This window comes from Pocillopora damicornis, chromosome 14 (assembly GCF_964200805.1).
Source record: "Pocillopora damicornis chromosome 14, jaPocDami1.2, whole genome shotgun sequence".
NCBI lineage: Eukaryota > Metazoa > Cnidaria > Anthozoa > Scleractinia > Pocilloporidae > Pocillopora > Pocillopora damicornis.
The window spans coordinates 4,724,033-4,745,000 of record NC_142683.1 but is presented as its reverse complement, the minus strand read 5'-3'; the positions used below and the strand labels follow the sequence as shown (position 1 = coordinate 4,745,000).

Here is a 20,968-nt window from a genome sequence, read left to right as displayed (position 1 = left end):
TCAAGGATAATATCAATTATCGGACCTCCCATGTAACCGACAAACGGACCCCTGATTTTCGCCTGCTCTCGCATAACTGACAATGAAAGATTGAAATTACAATAACCTGGTATCACTCTGTCGCCTATTGATTCAAATCTTCTCATTTTGAAGCCAACGTCCTTCACCTTTTGTTTGTACTCATCGATTCCATAGCACATGTTACTGTTTGGAATAATCCAAGCCTTTGCAGCTGCCTTTAGAACGAGCTGCTGTAGGTATCGTAAATCTTGAAGTGCCTTCAGAACAACGATATCAGCCATTAATAATTTTCCTCCAGGCTTAAGAACTCGGAAGGCCTCTCGAAAAAAATCTTCTCTGCTATTCATATTGGGCCCTCCTTCTACGCAAAGGACGTAGTCAAAGGAATTTTCGCCATAAGGCATCTTCGTTCCGCTCCCTCGCGTGACAGTGACTCCGGTGTCACGCAGTCTACGCGTTGCTATTTCCACATTTGCAACACTGATATCCAGACCTTGCGTATTGCAGCCGTACTGGGACTTGACCCGCAGCATGCCTGCTCCCTGCCCACAAGCAACATCTAGCACGTCATGGTGCGGCTGTATCCCGCTGCCCTCCGAAAGTTCATCATATATTGCTCTGTAGCATTTCGGCCGTGGTATGGGTTCACCAGACTTCGTCTTCCATAATCCAAATGTCAGAAATCCCTCATTCCAATCATGACTGTTGTCCGCAACGCGAGAGTAAAACTGTGAAACGTTCTCTTCATGCTCCGTAAATTCCATCTTCATTAGTACTCTTAAAAGGTGAGGACCTGTATAATAATAGAGAAAAAGACAGCGTTAGTGCAATTTTCGTGTGTCGAAAATAATCAAACTGCATCGGTTTTGTTTTTATTCGCACTGTAATTTGTCTAAAAAAACTCGCGCCACTCTCAACCAATCAGATGGACGCTTGTTAAAACCAATCATCACTTGGTCGCCCACGTTTTCCCGCGCTTTTAGCAGTTTGCTCGGTTGTACTTTGAGTTCTAATTGATTCTTAAGACGTCTGTTTTCCTTCCTTCTGATTGGTCGTTTTAAGTTTTACGACACTCAATCATCGTCATCATCATCATATTTTTATTTGCCTTATTTACATAATACAAAAAAAAAATTTTATTTACAGCGGTTATTGCTAGAAGGCGAGGAGACCCAGGAAGCCACCGGGCTTATGGGAGAGCCACCTCACTTACATTAATAAATAAAGCAAAGAAAAAGTGCTGCGAATGTGCGGCTAGGCCAATTCAAGGATTAATTAAGTAAAAACTCTTGCATTTTCGTCTTAAAACTAAGGTTTGACGAACGAGTGACTGAAACAGGAAGAGAGTTCCAAATTTTAGGACCTTGGTAAAGAATTGTAAATTGCTTGAGAATTGTACGGCACAAATGCGTTCGATAATTACTGGCTGTTCTGGTACCATAGTTGTGAATTTGGCTATTCGTTACAAAAAGATTGAGAAGCAATGGAGGCAATAAGTTATTTCTATAATAAAACATGAATTTGGCGATTTCAAACGTATTGACTTGGAAAATATCTAAAATTCCTAGTTAGGAGAATAAAGGAGCGGAATGGGCTCGATAGTCTGAGTTGGTGGTAGCCCGCACAGCTCGCTTTTGCAAGTAGTAAATTCTATTTAAGTTAGATACGTATGTGGACGACCAGGCACAGTTACAATAGACGATATAAGGATAAATTAAGGTGTAGTACAAAGTGAGCTTGGTTGTAGAGGATAAGAAAAAGCGAGACCTGAATATAATACCTATTGATTTAGCGATTTGTTTACATACATAGCTGATATGGTGTTTCCAAGTGAGATGATCATCAATATAGACCCCAAGGAATTTAGTTACGTTAGATTGTTGTAGGGGGTTACCTCCAAAGGAGAGAGAAATGCTGGAGTTAAATTTCTTCTGTCTGGGTTTAAAAATTACGTAGTTAGTTTTCTTTATATTAACTGAGAGCTTATTGCATTTTAGCCAGACATCAATATTTTGGAGTTCATCATTAGGTACGGATTCTAAGCAATTTGGGTTTGAGTGAGAATAAAAGATGCTGGTGTCATCAGCGAAAAGCAGAGGGTCTGTTAATTCAGAGGCATTAGGGAGGTCATTTATGTATAGAATGAACATTAGAGGGCCTAAAATCGAACCTTGAGGGACACCACACTTGATGGTTTGCATAGGAGAGCAAGCTTGATTGAATTGGGCAAATTGCTGGCGGCAAGAAAAGTAGCTTTTGAACCACTGCAGAGCCACGTCACGGATACCATAGTGCTCCAATTTCGCAAAAAAGATATGATGGTCGAGAGTATCAAATGCTTTGGAAAGATCTAGGAAAACACCCACCGTTGTTTCGTGTTGGTCGATTGCAGAAGCTATGTTATTTACCAAATGAATTAGTGCGTGCGATGTCGAGTGATTTTTCCGAAATCCAAACTGACAGCGGTAAAGTATATCGTGTTTTTCGGCAAATTCTACCAAGCGATTGTACATGAAAAATTTGGAAAAATTAGACAACAAAGAAATAGGTCTGTAGTTTACAAAAAATTTAGGATCCTCTGCTTTGAAGATGGGAATAATTTTTGCGATTTTAAGTTTGTCCGGGAAAATGCCTTTTAGCAGAGATAGATTGATAATATCTGCCAATGGAGCAGAAATAAGGTGAAATGAATATTTAATGACATGCATTGGGATATTGTCATAGCCAGGAGCCTTCTTTGAAGCGAACATGTCACAAATGTTTTCCAATTCACTTGTTGTGGTGGGCTTTAAGTTTATGGAGGAACGGATATTATCACCAAGATAAGAACGAAAAGAAGGATTCACCTTGGGTATAGATTTAGCTAGGTTGGGACCAATGTTTGTAAAGTATTTATAAGTAGTACTTATTTATAAATCGTCTTTCGACCTCGCAAATGAAAACCATTGGGTATTTTAAGGGCCTATCGTAAAGCCGGCAGAACTTTCCGAGCCAACATCTTTTTTCCGTTCCCCTAGGGAAGATGAACTTGGCTACGTGCGTGTGGGTGTGGGTATGCTTCGGTTGTTTTTGTCATCGGCTCATGAAATAATCCTTCTTCCAACCGCTCTTTTCAATTGGATGATTAACTTCTATTACTTGTGAGATAACTTTAACAATGAGGTTTTTCCTTTCGTGTGATGGATCTCATGATACAAAAGTGACCAAATTTTTGCAAGTACCTCTTGCATGACGAGCTTTGCGTCGGAAAAAAAAATTAATGCAAATTTGCATAAGTAATTCAAGCCAATGTTCGACGCCTCTTGGTGGCATGAGGTGTTCGCTAAACATTCTAGGACATCCGATAATCACTTCAAAAAATGTAATTATGCTCCACTCGAATGGAATGGAAAAACCGCAACTTCCGATGATTACATTTCTACTCATTTTCAAGATGCAACTCTACTTTGTTCACTCATTCTCCAGAAACAAGAGTCCAGAGAAATGTCTCGTACAAACTTAACGGGTCTAATTCGGAAAAACTTAAAGGGCGGTACGCTAAGCTTATTTTCTCTGTAGAAACAATAAATGTCTTAAAGAAGACAACAGTAAATCGTTAACACAAGGTCCACGAATATTCCTAACCAAATGTTACAGAAACATATCACAGGAACAATTTAAAACACGTAAAACGAAGAAACTCAAAAATAGCCTACAAAGCGGCATCGGTAAAGCTGATTCAGTTTCACCTCCATGATCGAAGACCTAGGCCTACGTAAGGTTAACTCCGACAAACCCTTCTTAATACAGGTCATGGTTTTTAACTTTTAAAGTCCAGAAACTGTGTTAATTAGATAGTCCAGAGAATACAAATCGCTTTCAATAGATGGTCTCCCCGTTCGGTCTACAAGCTTCGGTGCAATGCAATTATTCTTATGATGACCTTTTTTTTGCGCGAAGGTTTCAGTTTGGAACAGCATTTTTAGCTTTTCCGAAGACATCAGTCTTGTCAAAATCGACTATGACAGGGGAGAAGCTGGTCTAAAACATCGTTATTGCATTTTAGGTCATCGGAAACAAATTCACACGTATGAATATCGTCTTACGCGACTGCCGAGTTAGGAGGGATAAGAAAAAGGTAAAAATAACCCTCAGGTATACACAACCCAAGAGGGTATAGGACAGATTAAGAATAACCCTTAGGTATACACTACCCAAGAGGGTATGCAAGAGATTAAAAATAACCCTCAGGTATACACTACCCAAGAGGGTATAGAACAGATTAAGAGTAACCCTCAGGTATACGCTAACCAAGAGGGTATAGAAGAGATTAAAAATAAACCTCAGGTATACACTACCCAAGAGGGTATAGAACAGATTAAGAGTAACCCTCAGGTATACGCTAACCAAGAGGGTATAGAAGAGATTAAAAATAAACCTCAGGTATACACTACCCAAGAGGGTATGCAAGAGATTAAAAATAACCCTTAGGTATACACTACCCAGGAGGGTATAGAAGAGATTAAAAACAACCCTCAGGTATACGCTACCCAAGAGGGTATAGGACAGATTAAGAATAACCCTCAGGTATACACTACCCAAGAGGGTATGCAAGAGATTAAAAATAACCCTCAGGTATACACTACCCAAGAGGGTATGGGACAGATTAAGAGTAACCCTCAGGTATACACTACCCAAGAGGGTATAGAAGAGATTAAAAATAAACCTCAGGTATACACTACCCAAGAGGGTATAGAAGAGATTAAAAATAACCCTCAGGTATACACTACCTAAGAGGGTATAGAATAGATTAAAAAAATAACCCTCAGGTATACACTACCCAAGAGGGTATGCAAGAGATTAAAGATAACCCTCAGGCATACACTACCCAAGAACATATAGGACAGATTAAGAGTAACCCTCAGGTATACACTACCCAAGAGGGTATAGAAGAGATTAAAAATAAACCTCAGGTATACACTACCCAAGAGGGTATGCAAGAGATTAAAAATAACCCTTAGGTATACACTACCCAAGAGGGTATAGAAGAGATTAAAAATAACCCTCAGGTATACACTACCCAAGAGGGTATGCAAGAGATTAAAAATAACCCTTAGGTACACACTACCCAAGAGGGTATAGAAGAGATTAAAAATAACCCTCAGGTATACACTACCCAAGAGGGTATGCAAGAGATTAAAAATAACCCTCAGGTATACACTACCCAAGAGGGTATAGAAGAGATTAAAAATAACCCTCAGGTATACACTACCCAAGAGGGTATAGGACAGATTAAGAATAACCCTCAGGTATACACTACCCAGGAGGGTATAGAAGAGATTAAAAAGAACCCTCAGGTAAACACTACCCAAGAGGGTATAGGATAGATTAAAGAGTAACCCTCAGGTATACACTACCCAAGAGGGGATAGAAGAGATTAAAATAAACCTCAGGTATACATGCACTACCCAAGAGGGTATGCAAGAGATTAAAAATAACCCTTAGGTATACACTACCCAAGAGGGTAAAGAAGAGATTAAAAATAACCCTCAGGTATACACTACCCAAGAGGGTATAGGACAGATTAAGAATAACCCTCAGGTATACACTACCCAAGAGGGTATGCAAGATATTAAAAATAACCCTCAGGTATACACTACCCAAGAGGGTATGGGACAGATTAAGAGTAACCCTCAGGTATACACTAACCAAGAGGGTATAGAAGAGATTAAAAATAAACCTCAGGTATACACTACCCAAGAGGGTATGCAAGAGATTAAAAATAACCCTCAGGTATACACTACCCAAGAGGGTATGGGACAGATTAAGAGTAACCCTCAGGTATACACTACCCAAGAGGGTATAGAAGAGATTAAAAATAAACCTCAGGTATACACTACCCAAGAGGGTATAGAAGAGATAAAAAATAACCCTCAGGTATACACTACCTAAGAGGGTATAGAATAGATTAAAAAAATAACCCTCAGGTATACACTACCCAAGAGGGTAAAGGACAGATTAAGAATAACCCTCAGGTATACACTACCCAAGAGGGTATGCAAGAGATTAAAGATAACCCTCAGGCATACACTACCCAAGAACATATAGGACAGTTTAAGAGTAACCCTCAGGTATACACTACCCAAGAGGGTATAGAAGAGATTAAAAATAAACCTCAGGTATACACTACCCAAGAGGGTATGCAAGAGATTAAAAATAACCCTTAGGTATACACTACCCAAGAGGGTATAGAAGAGATTAAAAATAACCCTCAGGTATACACTACCCAAGAGGGTATGCAAGAGATTAAAAATAACCCTTAGGTACACACTACCCAAGAGGGTATAGAAGAGATTAAAAATAACCCTCAGGTATACACTACCCAAGAGGGTATGCAAGAGATTAAAAATAACCCTCAGGTATACACTACCCAAGAGGGTATAGAAGAGATTAAAAATAACCCTCAGGTATACACTACCCAAGAGGGTATAGGACAGATTAAGAATAACCCTCAGGTATACACTACCCAGGAGGGTATAGAAGAGATTAAAAAGAACCCTCAGGTAAACACTACCCAAGAGGGTATAGGATAGATTAAAGAGTAACCCTCAGGTATACACTACCCAAGAGGGAATAGAAGAGATTAAAATAAACCTCAGGTACACATGCACTACCCAAGAGGGTATGCAAGAGATTAAAAATAACCCTTAGGTATACACTACCCAAGAGGGTAAAGAAGAGATTAAAAATAACCCTCAGGTATACACTACCCAAGAGGGTATAGGACAGATTAAGAATAACCCTCAGGTATACACTACCCAAGAGGGTATGCAAGATATTAAAAATAACCCTCAGGTATACACTACCCAAGAGGGTATGGGACAGATTAAGAGTAACCCTCAGGTATACACTAACCAAGAGGGTATAGAAGAGATTAAAAATAAACCTCAGGTATACACTACCCAAGAGGGTATGCAAGAGATTAAAAATAACCCTCAGGTATACACTACCTAAGAGGGTATAGAAGAGATTAAAAATAACCCTCAGGTATACACTACCCAAGAGGGTATAGGACAGATTAAGAATAACCCTCAGGTATACACTACCCAAGAGGGTATGCAAGAGATTAAAAATAACCCTCAGGTATATACTACCCAAGAGGGTATAGGACAGATTAAGAGTAACCCTCAGGTATACACTACCCAAGAGGGTATAGAAGAGATTAAAAATAAACCTCAGGTATACACTACCCAAGAGGGTATGCAAGAGATTAAAATAACCCTCTGGTATACACTACCCAAGAGGGTATAGAAGATATTAAAAATTAATCCTCAGGTATACACTACCCAAGAGGGTATAGAAGAGATTAAAAATAACCCTCAGGTATACACTACCCAAGAGGGTATAGAGAGATTAAAAATAACCCTCAGGTAAACACAACCCAAGAGGGTATTGGACAGATTAAGAATAACCCTCAGGTATACACTACCCAAGAGAGTATGCAAGAGATTAAAAAAAACCCTCAGGTATACACTACCCAAGAGGGTATGGAAGAGATTAAAAATAACCCTCAGGTATACACTACCCAAGAGGGTATGGAAGAGATTAAAAATAACCCTCAGGTATACACTACCCAAGAAGGTATAGGACAGATTAAGAGTAACCCTCAGGTATACACTACCCAAGAGGGTATAGAAGAGATTAAAAATAAACCTCAGGTATACACTACCCAAGAGGGTATGGAAGAGATTAAAAATAACCCTCAGGTATACACTACCCAAGAGGGTATAGAAGAGATTAAAAATAACGCTCAGATATATGCTACCTAAGAGGGTATAGAATCCCTGTCTAATTAGTCCGGCACAGAGACCAATTGAAGATATAATATGCATGTTGTTTGGTTACCTGGCGTTGAACGAACACCCTTTGTTAGCGCGCTTGAGATCTGCTGGCGGCAGAGAACGTATTGTAGTCATCGCGGAATCGACGGAACAATTCGTTCTTTGCAAAAGCTTTCGCCCTGATTTCACATTAACTCTTCGTTAGCACGTACCAGTACTTTTTGGGGTCGACATTGGATCCCATAACTATAAAAAGCTCAGCCGATCGATCGAAGACTTCGGCCTCCATTATAAGATCGCGCCAAGTGATTTCAATGCCAGATTTCTTGTGTTTTCGTAATTGAAATTCGAGCATAGATGCAGTAATAATTATCAGGTGAACCTTTAACTTATAATCAACAGGTTTAAGTAACCGCATAGACAACTACCGACCGCAAACGTTGATATAATTCTCTACACTGATGACAGAAATATAGCGCCTCCGTAGAGTGCATGCTGCGAATTTTTTTCCGGGCCAAAGCTCCTCATGTAAAACTACGTCATCGTCAATCAACTGAGACAGGAAATGTCCATGTTTACCAACTCAACCCCTTCAACGTCGTCACGTATTATAAATAATATTTACTATTTTGCAATATGCACAAGAAACCACTCAAAAAAAAAAAAAAAAAAAACCTAAAGCAAGGTTACATTGGTACCCGTTACAAGTTTTTAAAAATGTAGGACTTCCGCTAGTCAATTTCTACGAGAGAATTGTATCTTGAGTGCAAGCGCCGAAGTCAGGCATTAGATCACTATCTTTCATATTTTGAATGGAATTAGAAAGTTAAGCCTCCTCATGATATATTTTTCTTGAGATAGGAACATATTCCTTTGACAATTCGTATATTAACTTAAGGTTTTGAGTAGGAACGACCAACGAAAAATCGAAGCCTAAAGAATAAAGAGGACAAGGTCCAGTGAAGAGAAAAGCTGAAGTTTTTATAGAAAAGTTTAAGTTATGCGCTTGACTGTCAGATTTCATGATCCTATCCTAGCGGCGCTAACAAAGGTGACATGAATGGAAAATAAAGCTATGTAAAGTACTATAATATAGATTTGCTGAAGATTACAGGAAGGCACACTATATACGTTAAATCATTCAATTTCCTCTTTCGTTTTACAAGTATTTTCACAAACTTGGTTTAAGCATGATCAGGACCCTCGGTATCACGGATGAATTGAAATACCAAACCTTAAACCTTCCAAAACAGTTGACAAAGGTATAGCTTTCAAACTCCCTCTCTTTACGTGGCACAACGATGTTGTACAATGATTTACAACGTGAACAGCTATTTTGAATTGCATATAATCGTTCGCTTTAACATGCAATTTAAATTTTTCTAAGCTAACTCAAAAGACTCATCTTTGACAATAATCACTTGTTATATTTATATATTGCCGCGTATGTCCGATTAGGAGTCAATCAAATTAGAGCGCCATTAGATAAAATAATAATAATATTAATAAACAGAAGGATTAAGAAAGTCTCCCTTGGAAATTCTTATTGTAACCAACCTTACTGTTGAAGGAAATAGAGGAGTTTCACAGCTAAGAATTTTAGGATTCCACAGGGCAGTTAAAACGTGATCGATCCTTGCTAACGTAGGGCGAATTGTAATACGCTTCCTTTTAGAGTAGAGCATAAACTGACCTTTGTTTGAAAACGAGGGTAAGTGCACATTACGCCTTTGACATGAAAACGATTTCCTTTGTTATTCTCATGCTAATCAAACTAATAAACACAAGAAAAATTTCGCACGTAACCTATTTTGGGAGCATTTGGAGAGTGATCAGAACACGGAAAAGCCCACTGGTTTTTAACAATCACTGGGGTTTCACGTGTAATCACGGTCGACAAGATCGAAGTTCATGTTATAAAAGTATAAGATTTGTTAGTATGGACATAGCTATGGAATCTCTTTCTAAAGAAAAGTATTTTGTTTTTTGTTCCTGTTCAAGCAAACATGACCATGGTTACTTATTTAAAGAGCAACAATTACACCTAATTTTGTTTTAACAACTGAGTTGATAATTTAAATTAGCCATCATCAAGAATTTTTGAAGCTGACGTTTCGAGCGTTCGCCCTTCGTCTGAAACGGTAATAGTGTTTCGTAAAGGCTGAACCCTCTACCGGATCTTCCTAATAAATAACGTAAGTGTGACCTCAACCTATAATTTCACAAAATTTTAAGCTGTTTTCAATAAGTAAAAAGATTCATTTGACTTTTTCTTTGAGTGAAGGCGGTGGGACCATGGCCTGGTGACTAGGGAGCAGACCTTTCTCCCAGGCCCCAGGTTGAAGCCCTCCAGCCAGTTAGGGTTCAGTTGAACGCTATATATTCATGTTGAACGATAACGTTTATTTTGAGGCCCACAAATCTATAATTTTTGTAACTGTTTAGTGTAACCATCTGTTAAGAAATTCTTTACTATTATAAAAGTGGTACTCTTTTGATTTAGGGGCTATTTAGTACACTTGTTTACACAATTGGGCGCGATATCGCAGTTTGATTTAAATAAAAAAAAACATAATATCAGTATACGAGTGTTAGCTGCGTTCGCCTAATCTAACTAACCTTCAAAATTCGGACTGTCCATTTCGTTTACTCTTTGAGGATTTTCGTCTCTGCTTACGTTATAATAACGTTACGTTATTACAAAGTTGTTTCATCTTCATTCAATTTCACACTCGATTTCGGATTCGATTTCGGATTGGGAGTCAAATATTTGAATGTTTTTTAGGAAAATACTTAGCCACGCTTATTTGAGGAAATCTCCATGAAAACCTCATGAAAATGTGAGTAACACAGTTGTGTTGCAGATGACTTTCTTTTCGATGAATACACCAACCAGAAACGCTTTTAAGTTAAATGAATGATAAAATTGAAATATAATCGTGATAGTAACAATGAATGATGATGACAATAAAAAAATAATGGTAAAAATTAGAATTGATTACAATAATGTTAATGATAATGATGATGATGATGATGATGATGATGATGATGATGATGATGATGATAATGATAGCAATAATAATGAACATTATGATAATACTTGAATACTTCAAGAATCAGGCAAGTTTAGTAACAGATTTTCTTTATTCAGATCATACAAATTCAATCAATTCGTTTCCTAGAAAAAATATTATACCCCTATTAAAAAAATAAGCATGAAGTCTGTAGTAATTGCAAATGCAGACTACATTCGACATGTTTGACTAGTTCCTAGAATTTCCCCACTTACGGATGGAGATTCGTTTAGATATATTGAATACAAAGTTCGGGAAAAACGCTTACGTTCCTCTCCACAAATAATATTATTGTCTTATTACAGACAAACTTATTTTATGTTCAGATCTGAAGCGATTTTTCAACTGCGTGTTGTAGATATTTCCTCACAGTGTTCTAAGACTGCCTGAAAAGTCTTAAGCCAGTTATTGTAAGCCATTCGGATGCAAAGACAAATAAGCTGTCTTTTGCAGCTGTTTTGTGGGATGTCACGCAAGTCCTATTCCTTTTTCAGGAGGAGTGTTGCGTGACATTTCAGAGAACGGTTGCGAAGGAAAACAGCAAAGTGTCAACCACGTGTCTTGGGCGGCTTCATCAATTGTTTTCAGGTAATCTAATTGTGAGAACTATGTGATTAATTTATTCCTATTCAATTAATTACTTCGACTCAACAGACTTCCCCCTAAAACTTATGCTAAAGTGATACCGAAACTTTTAGAGCTAAATAGATGTTCTTTTCCATAATCTCACGCACAAAAGTTAAAAATTAAGTACTTTTCATCGCGTTTCAAGTAAAAACCATCATTCCTATGACTGATTAATGAATGAAAAAATTTTTCTAAACAGCACTTGCAGTAACCATACAATTGTTTCCTTTTAGTTCAGAATATTTGTGACAAAAAAATCACATACCAAGGTAAAGTATTACCCCAAATTGAATCATAGACAAACATAAACTTAATAAAAATAATCTTTGCCCAAAAAGGCAAAATAATTTTTACCTGAAGCGAATTCGAGAAGTTGATAATTTAGTGTAGAAAAACTAAAACCAAAGTAATAACAACTGCGCATCAGAACAAAGGTTGACATCATCATCAATCAATGAGAACTCAAAATAAAAACTAGCAACTTGCTTGAAGCGCGGGAAAACGCGTTGACCAAGTTGGGATTGGTTTAAGTTTTGCATTTGATTGGTTGAGATGATGGCGCGAGATGATGGCGGGAAAACGCGTTGACCAAGCTGGATTGGTTTTAGTTTTGCATCTGATTGGTTGAGATGATGGCGCGAGTTTTCTGGACCAATCACAGATCGCAGTAAAGCAAAAACAAAGCAAAATGTCTCTACCAGGTTACTCAAACATTTGTAAGCGGTGGTTACTTTGATCAACAACAACAATTCGCCCAGTACTAAGAATAGCTATTGCATTTGGAGACCGGATTTATATCATCGCGTTGTCTTACCAGCTGAGCGTAGTATTCATCAAGTTGACTGAGAGAGTTCATCTTTTTTTGCAGGTTGCGTCTTTGGACGTCAAGAAATGATTTAGTTTCAATCTTTTGTCTTTCAGCTTTTTCTTCGATGTGCTCTAGAGTGTGACCACTATGACTCATCGTGGCGCAGGTTTGACAAACAGGCGATTCGCATTTATTGCAAAAGTATTTCAGTTCTTCTTTCTCATGTCGCGGCTTCAAGCAGTACAACGGGCGTTTTAACACATCCTCGAAGTCTTTGTATTGAAATTCTTTTAGCGCCATGACACGATGATCTTTGTTGCTCTTCATAATGTTATGTCCAATGACACATTCCTCACACCAAAATACGCAACATTGGAAACAGTAAGAACTTTCACAGCTCCTCTTTTCGCAATTTTCACATCGCACCCGGCTACTTTCGCACTCTTTTATGGCCAGCACATCGATCAAACCGTTTAGATAAAAACTGGTCAGAAGATCTCTCAGATCGCCACTTTCAGGCACTCTGCTAACGACTTGACATTTCGGGCATCTTATCGTCTCATGGCTGTGGCTTGATCTGTGCCACTGTTTCAAGCATAGCAGACAGAAACTGTGAAGACATGGAAGGTGTTTTGGTTCCGTGTAGATGTTAGTACACACTGGACAAGACACTTCTTCTCGAAGATTATCTAGCAATGTTTTAATATCCATGTCTTCAGTATCAAGTAAGACGGGAGGTGAAGAGGCGAGGTAGAGTCTCGAAATTCAGCATGAAGCCTTGTGCTTCCTTTTTGCCTAAGAGTTATATTGGAATCTATTATCTGTTGTGATAAAAATTTTCTTTGTGGCAACCAATCACTGTACGTTGCTATCGTATCGAACCATACAGAATACTTAATATGCGTGCTGACTCCCAAGTATGCAAGCCCTAAGGCACCGTGCTGATACATGAACACACTGATGATATCGAAAAGCCAGTAAAACGCAATTCTTTGCAACCCAAGTGTATTCGATTTAAGGTCTTACAACGGAGTTATCTTAAACAGGAGAAGCCACTTCTATTATGAGTAAATTGAGTGACCTCGAAACTGTGAGTGACAAACAAGTGCCGAAAAACATTACATAACTTCCTTGATAAAATCCTGCTGGATATCGAACGAATACTAGCGATTCTAACTAATATCAAAAGACATAAGAATGCAAAACAAAGATGACCTCGCCACATATATTTACCTCTAACGTCACTTTAGGCGTGTTGTTCATGTGAGCGCTAAAAATTCTCACAATAAAACGCGGACACTCCATAGTCTTAGTGAAAATGAATTTGGATTTTCCGAACTTCTCGCATCGGTTTACCTTAGCCCCAATCTCCTGTAATTGCTTCACCGTCACCCCCTAAGTAAATTCCGTCGTCCCTATTTTCGTGAACTTTCTACTGCAATGAATCAAGTGGTGCTGGCAAGTAACGCGGTAGTCAAGCGTCAAGCATGCGTCAGTGGATCACAGTTTTGGCCAGCTGTGTACAACACGGCGGTCAAGCGCAGGGTATACGCGAGAAGATTAATCTGTGACGCTTATGCGCCAATTTCCCTCGCAAAATGTCTGAGGAAAACATATGAAAAACCCTCTGTCTCAGAATAAATTATGCTCAAGAAAATTGAGACTTTCGTGGAAATCTGTTAAAGGAAACAAAAAAGGAAAACTCAAAACTTTTCGAACACAAGCATTTACCATTCTGTTTTGAGCTTTACTCAAAAAGATGTACGCTCAAGTTAAGGTGGCCATTTGACGCGTATAGTACAAAGAAGGTAATTAACAACTATACACCGAAGTGGAGGTAAATATCCACCACCTTCAACAACACTTAAGTGAAAAATTGTATATACCACACGGAAAAGTAAAAAAATTAGTTAATTTCTTTCAATATACCGAAAAATGGTCGAAAATTAAACTCTTGACGCGCGAGGGGAATAGTTAAATTAACAAAGGCAAAAGAGATAAAATTGAAATAAAAGGGGTTGAGAAGGTCAATGTGTCGAAAATTCTGTCGTCGATCCGCGATTGTACGTTGTGTCTTTTTAAAGTTCCACCATGACAGTGGTGAAGTATTCAGGTTTATTGCACTTTGTTACTAAAGTTAGTGTTAGTCACAGTACCCCGTTGTTGTCTCAAATGACCCTGTGTTGCTCCAAGTTGTCCAATCCAGAGTAAAAGAAAAAGGAAATTTGGCCATGAGGAATCAAGGAGATCCAGAAAAGGGCCCTTGATGTCATTCAGTGACTCTTATCAGTGAAAAGGAATGCAGTGTTCCCGAGTATGTTTGTGGGAGGGGTACCATTCTCCAATTGCATTTAGGAACGAATCAGCCATCTTCGCTCGAGGGATGTCAAAGAATTTTCGGGGGGGGGGGGTCACATGGTTTTCAGGGGGAGTGGGGTGATCATAAGCTCGTAATCCAACCTCATGGTTGGATTACGTGATATTTATCGCGACACCACCAAAATCCTCTGACCTCCCCCCCTTCTCTCCATAGATAATACATGTAAATGATTACCAGTCCTTTGGAGCGGAGCCACACCCAAATATAAATAATTGTTCGATTTCCGCTCGCCGTGGGCTACTACATGTAGAGTTCTGTGCGCAAAAACAAATAAAGAGTTCTAAATCCGTGGTCTTCAAACTTTTACTCGTTAATTTCTTTCTCAGCGACTACAAGAGTATATTCGATCAATCCATGAGAAAAGGCCTTTTCAAGGATAATATCAATTATCGGACCTCCCATGTAACCGACAAACGGACCCCTGATTTTCGCCTGCTCTCGCATAACTGACAATGAAAGATTGAAATTACAATAACCTGGTATCACTCTGTCGCCTATTAATTCAAATCTTCTCATTTTGAAGCCAACGTCCTTTACCTTTTGTTTGTACTCATCGATTCCATAGCACATGTTACTGTTTGGAATAATCCAAGCCTTTGCAGCTGCCTTTAGAACGAGCTGCTGTAGGTATCGTAAATCTTGAAGTGCCTTCAGAACAACGAGATCAGCCACCAATAATTTTCCTCCTGGCTTAAGAACTCGGAAGGCCTCTCGAAAAAAATCTTCTCTGCTATTCATGTGGGGCCCTCCTTCTACGCAAAGGACGTAGTCAAAGGAATTTTCGCCATAGGGCATCTTCGTTCCGCTCCCTCGCGTGACAGTGACTCCGGTGTCACGCAGTCTACGCTCTGCTATTTCCACATTTGCAACACTGATATCCAGACCTTGCGTATTGCAGCCGTACTGGGACTTGACCCGCAGCATGCCTGCTCCCTGCCCACAAGCAACATCTAGCACGTCATGGTGCGGCTGTATCCCGCTGCCCTCCAAAAGTTCATCATACATTGCTCTGTAGCATTTCGGCCGTGGTATGGGTTCACCAGACTTCGTCTTCCATAATCCAAATGTCAGAAATCCCTCATTCCAATCATGACTGTTATCTACAACGCGAGAGTAAAACTGTGAAACGTTCTCTTCATGTTCCGTAAATTCCATCTTGATTAGTACTCTTAAAAGGTGAGGACCTGTATAACAATAAAGAAAAAGACAGCGTTAGTGCAATTGATACTTGCGTTTTTCCTTGCGAACACTATTCGAGTGTCGAAAATAATCAAACTGCATTGGTTTTGTTTTTATTCGCACTGTAATTTGTCTAAAAAAAACTCGCGCCACTCTCAACCAATCAGATGGACGCTTGCTAAAACCAATCATCACTTGGTCGCCCACGTTTTCCCGCGCTTTTAGCAGTTTGCTCAGTTGTACTTTGAGTTCTAATTGATTCTTAAGGCGTCTGTTTTCCTTCCTTCTGATTGGTAGTTTTTAGTTTTACGACAATCAATCATAAAGCTCTCTAACCAGTAAGGTGCCTAATCACTTGAAATTTAGTATACAACTTTCATAAGGGTAAGAATTTATAAAGGAACAAATGCTTAAAAATTGCCTTCATCTTTAACTTATTGAAACGTCAGACAAACTACTAACGTTTAGTTGCTGAATATTACATGTGTGGCGCTGCGACGAAGCGTTTGTCATTAAAAAAGCTGAAAGGGGGTTTGGTTGATTTGAGACAGTAACGGCGCCTTGTAACCCATACGCGCAAAGCTTTATCATGATGTAAAGCTGTTTGGTTAAACACTTCTTGAAATTGTCAGTTTTCTCTATAGGAACTCCTTTACCGATGTTTGTCGACATTCAAAATACAAGTTAGCGACTAATTGAATCCAATGGCGAATTCAGTTCTTCGATCTCATTTCTATTCAGTTAAACCCGGTTTAATTAAGCATATTTTGCTGGTGTGAATGGGATATAAGTTAGGTGTAAATGATTGAGATAACCAACTATATATGAAAACTACCTACGAAAGCAGGAAATTAAAACTATACACAGAACTTACTTTGGTTTACACACGACAAACGGCACTGTTTACTCAATTTGAGATTGACGTAGCTGAACACAACTTTTGTGGAATTGAAAGCCACTGCAAAGTGTTCATTCAAAAGCACTAAATTGAATTTTCTAAGTCAAAAGCTCTAAATTTATACCTCTAAAACGTGTCCAACTTATCACGGAAGGTAGATACTTTGCACGTAATCGTGGCGCTCGAACAGGAAACCTTACCTTGTTAAAATCGTCTTTCGACCTCGCGAATGACGTAAACCCTCGGGTATTTTAAGGGCCTACCGTAAAGCCGGCAAAACTTTCCGAGCCAACATCTTTTTTCCGTTCCCCGAGGGAAGATGAACTTGGCTATGTACGTGTGAGTGGCGTTCCGGCTTATGCTTCGGTTGTTTTTGTCATCGGCTCATATATTAATCCTTCTTCCAACTGCTCCTTTCAATTGGATGATTAACTTCTATTACTTGTGAGATAACTTTAGCAATGAGGCTTTTCCTTTCGTGTGATGGATCTCACGACACAAAAGTGATCAAATTTTTGCAAGTACCTCTTGCATAAAACTACGTAATCGTCAATCAACTGAGAAGTAATTAGGAAATGTCCATGGTTACAAACTCAACCCCTTCAACGTCGTCACGTAATATAAATAATATTTAGTATTTTGCAATATGCACAAGAAACCACTCAAACCTATATTTTTCTTGAGATTGGAACATATTCCTTTGACAATTCGTATATTAACTCAAGTTTTTGAGTAGGAACGACCAACGAAAAATCGAAGCCTAAAGAATAAAGAGGAAGAAAAGCAGAAGCTTTTATAGAAAAGTTTAAGTTATGCGCTTGAATGTCAGATTTCATGATCCTATCCTAGCGGCGCTAACAAAGGTGACATGAATTGAAAATAAAGCTATGTAAAGTACTATAATATAGATTTGCTGAAGATTACAGGAAGTCACACTATATACGTTAAATCATTCAATTTCCTTCTTCGTTTTACAAGTATTTTCATAAACTTGGTTTAAGCATGATCAGGACCCTCGGTATCACGGATGAATTGAAATACCAAACCTTAAACCTTAACAACGGTGTTTGGTGGTTCTTTGTGATAATACCTAAAAATAATCTTTCTGACAATTATCTACACTATTGCATCATGTCCACTGTTACAAACTTCACAAGCTCATCTCGAATACAACATTCCATTCCCCTTCAGGAGTTTCAAAGTTTGAAACTCTTGAAAAAGTCAAGTGCCCCAATATGCAGAACGTTTTCCTAAACGTTTACTTCGATTTTTTGCGCTGAGCCTAGCTGTCAAGTTCAGTAGTACGATGAATGACGTAAAAACACTGATCTGTTGTAATAAATGAATTTAATAGCCCAATTAGGATTATCATGCCTGGATTATCAAGCCACATATACTCTTTACTATTCCTACTGACGCATAACTCACGCAATTCCAAAGAATCTTCAAGTGAGAAAAAAGATAAAAAAAGACCAAAATTTTTTACCACATCAGTCTCAGCTGAGTCCAAAAAATACCTAGATAAATATTGTTGGTTCCTCTTTCCATTCCTTTGAGAGCAGATAACTTAAAATTGGAAAAAAATATATTCAAGTTACGCATTTGGCAAGCTTGATGTTCGTAATTTATGGAAATTCCTGAAACACCACCACGACCAACATAAAGAATCAATTGTGTTGCTCCAGGAGTATTATGTAACAAAGTTCTATGTTTAAGTTTCAGCTATTTTTTAAAATTACATGCGATACCGTCGCTGACGAACGAAGCTTGAATCGTTTCAAAACATTGCGGAATTTTCCCGTGATCAATGAGCCTGAAACTGCCTCAAACAGCTTTCAGCTACATAACAAGCAGCAGAATTTTTTCTCGAAATTAGATAGAAATTTTGCGGCAATGTTTCACCAATGTAATTGTTAGAAAGTGAGGAACTGTTACAAAATTTTTTTAAACCCCTATAACAAAAAAACAACAGCGAAACTAAAAACGAATAAACCGTCCTGAGAAAGCTTTGTGTCACATAAACGCTTCCAAAACAGTTGACAAAGGTACAGATTTCAAACTCCCTCTCTTTACGTGGCACAACGATATTGTACAATGATTTGCAACGTGAAAAGCTATTTTGAATTGTATATAATCGTTCGCTTTAACATGCAATTTGAATTTTCGAAGCTAAGTGAAAAGACTCATCTTTGACAATAATCACCTGTTATATTTATATATTGCCGCGTATGTCCGATTAGGAGTCAATCAAATTAGAGCCCCCATCAGATAAAATAATAATAATATTAAAAAACAGAAGGTTAACCAACCAACCTTACTGTTGAAGGAAATAGAAGAGTTTCTCAGCTAAGAATTTTAGGATTCCACAAGGCAGTTAAAACGTGATCGATCTTTGCTAACGTACGGCGGGTTGTAATACGCTTCCTTTTGGAGTAATGCCGAGACTGACCTCTGTTTGAAAACGAGGGTAAGTGCATATTACGTCTTTGATATGAAAACGATATTTCCTTTATTCTCATGCTAATCAAACTAATATACACAAGAAAAATTTCGCACGTAACCTATTTTGGGAGCATTTGGAGAGTGATCAGAACACGGAAAAGCCCACTGGTTTTTAACAATCACTGGGGTTTCACGTGTAACCACGGTCGACAAGATCAAAGTTCATGTTATAAAAATATAAGATTTGTTAGTATGGACATAACCATGGAATCTCTTTCTAAAGAAAGGTATTTTTTTTTGTTTCTGTTCAAGCAAACATGACCATGGTTACTTCTTTAAAGAGCAACAATTATACCTAATTTTGTTTTAACACCTGAGTTGATAATTTAAATTAGCCATCATCAAGAATTTTTGAAGCTGACGTTTCGAGCGTTCGCCCTTCGTCTGAAACGGTAATAGTGTTTCGTAAAGGCTGAACCCTCTGCCGGATCTTCCTAATAAATAACATAAGTGTGACCTCAACCTATAATTTCACAAAATTTTAAGCTGTTTTCAATAAGTTAAAAGATTCATTTGACTTTTTATTTGAGTGAAGGCGGTGGGACCATGGCCAGCTGACAAGGGAGTAGACCTTTCCCCCAGGCCCCAGGTTGAAGCCCTCCAGCCAGTTAGGGTTCAGTTAAACGCTATATATTCATGTTGAACAATAACGTTTATTTTCAATTTGTTTGCATGAATTTGAGGCCCACAAATTTATCATTTTTGTAACTGTCTAGTGTAACCATCTGTTAGGAAATTCTTTACTATTATAAAAGTGATACTCTTTTGATTTAGGGGTTGTTTAGTACACTTGTTTACACAATTGAGCGCGATATCGCAGTTTGATTTAAATTAAAAAAAAAAAACCGAAAAAGCGTAATTAATGCTTTATATATGCACTAATAATTTACCTCTATTGTCATCATGGAAATATATTTTTTGGGCAAACACATATCAACCAAATTTAAATCCAAAGGAGAAAATCATTAGACTAATATAATTTACAGACATTAACGACTTCCTATTCTTAAAAAGCTATCAATTATTCTTTATGACCAAACAGATATTAAAGAGCAGAGCTTTGCGATTTTAATTCATTTTTTCAACGATGTTCCCCGGGTCCTCTCTCTTCGAAGGAGGAAGAGATAAGACCCTGGGAATGAAGTTGAAATTTTTCATTCGATAGAGATTTCCGGGACAACTAGGCACGATATTCAGCGGAGATTTAGGCAAATTAAATTAAAACAAACTATAACAGCTTTTCTCAATATATACCTTTCTAGAATTTTTCATCCCTGACGCCAAGTCTTGTTATATCTAATACCGTTGTATCCCATTCATTGGGTTTTATTCCGACTGTAAGTAAGTTCCCCACCCCAGATTAGCAGGCTACATCCACTTCCCCACGCCACGCGGCCGATGTAATTTCTGAGGCTTACTTTACTGCGATAACCGGAGATCGCCATGATGAGCTCGCCGTGATAGACCTCAGCATGATCGCAGTCGCTCTGACACCGTCATGATTAATATGAACTTTAACAGTTATGCCAGTTTGGCTGTATTTTTAAATTACTGATTTGTTCTATTTTGTTTTTGAACACGAAACCTAATATCAGTAAACGAGTGTTGGCTGTGTTCGCCTAATCTAACTGAGCATGAAAATCTTCAAAATTCGGACTG

At 38.3% G+C, this 20,968-nt stretch overlaps 3 protein-coding genes across 9 annotated transcripts in view; all 3 read right to left on the bottom strand.

The window, feature by feature from the left end:
• LOC149034111 (uncharacterized) overlaps positions 1-9,675 on the bottom strand; it is a 9,760-nt gene extending 85 nt beyond the window's left edge. Inside the window, exons 1-2 of one of the 4 annotated variants that reach the window (XM_089194006.1) lie at positions 9,535-9,675; positions 1-814 (exon numbers count right to left, since the gene is read on the bottom strand). The exon at positions 1-814 is cut by the window's left edge and continues 85 nt beyond it. In XM_089194006.1, coding sequence (XP_089050132.1) covers positions 1-791 — 791 coding nt within the window. In that variant the 5' untranslated portion in view covers positions 792-814; positions 9,535-9,675. Of the gene's footprint in view, positions 815-7,905; positions 8,353-9,398 lie in introns of those variants that run through there. The other 3 variants (XM_089194004.1, XM_089194003.1, XM_089194005.1) reach the window with 3 other exon arrangements.
• Positions 9,676-12,165: 2,490 nt separating this feature from the next.
• Positions 12,166-13,717, bottom strand: LOC149034110 (E3 ubiquitin-protein ligase TRIM33-like). The gene is made up of 2 exons (XM_089193986.1): positions 13,584-13,717; positions 12,166-13,145 (listed from the first exon to the last, which is right to left on the bottom strand). The coding sequence occupies exon 2, from the start codon at positions 13,059-13,061 to the stop codon at positions 12,303-12,305; it is 759 nt and encodes a 252-aa protein (XP_089050112.1). The 5' UTR covers positions 13,062-13,145; positions 13,584-13,717; the 3' UTR covers positions 12,166-12,302.
• Positions 13,718-15,015: 1,298 nt separating this feature from the next.
• Positions 15,016-19,282, bottom strand: LOC149034109 (uncharacterized). 4 transcript variants are annotated; one of them, XM_089193984.1, is made up of 3 exons: positions 19,121-19,270; positions 18,294-18,373; positions 15,016-15,914 (listed from the first exon to the last, which is right to left on the bottom strand). In XM_089193984.1, the coding sequence occupies exon 3, from the start codon at positions 15,883-15,885 to the stop codon at positions 15,034-15,036; it is 852 nt and encodes a 283-aa protein (XP_089050110.1). In that variant the 5' UTR covers positions 15,886-15,914; positions 18,294-18,373; positions 19,121-19,270; the 3' UTR covers positions 15,016-15,033. The 4 variants fall into 4 exon arrangements, with proteins under 4 accessions (XP_089050110.1, XP_089050109.1, XP_089050108.1 ...); XM_089193983.1 differs by lacking the exon at positions 18,294-18,373 and adding an exon at positions 17,008-17,220 and having other exon boundaries at positions 19,121-19,259; XM_089193982.1 differs by lacking the exon at positions 18,294-18,373 and having other exon boundaries at positions 19,121-19,282.
• Positions 19,283-20,968: the final 1,686 nt, after the last annotated feature.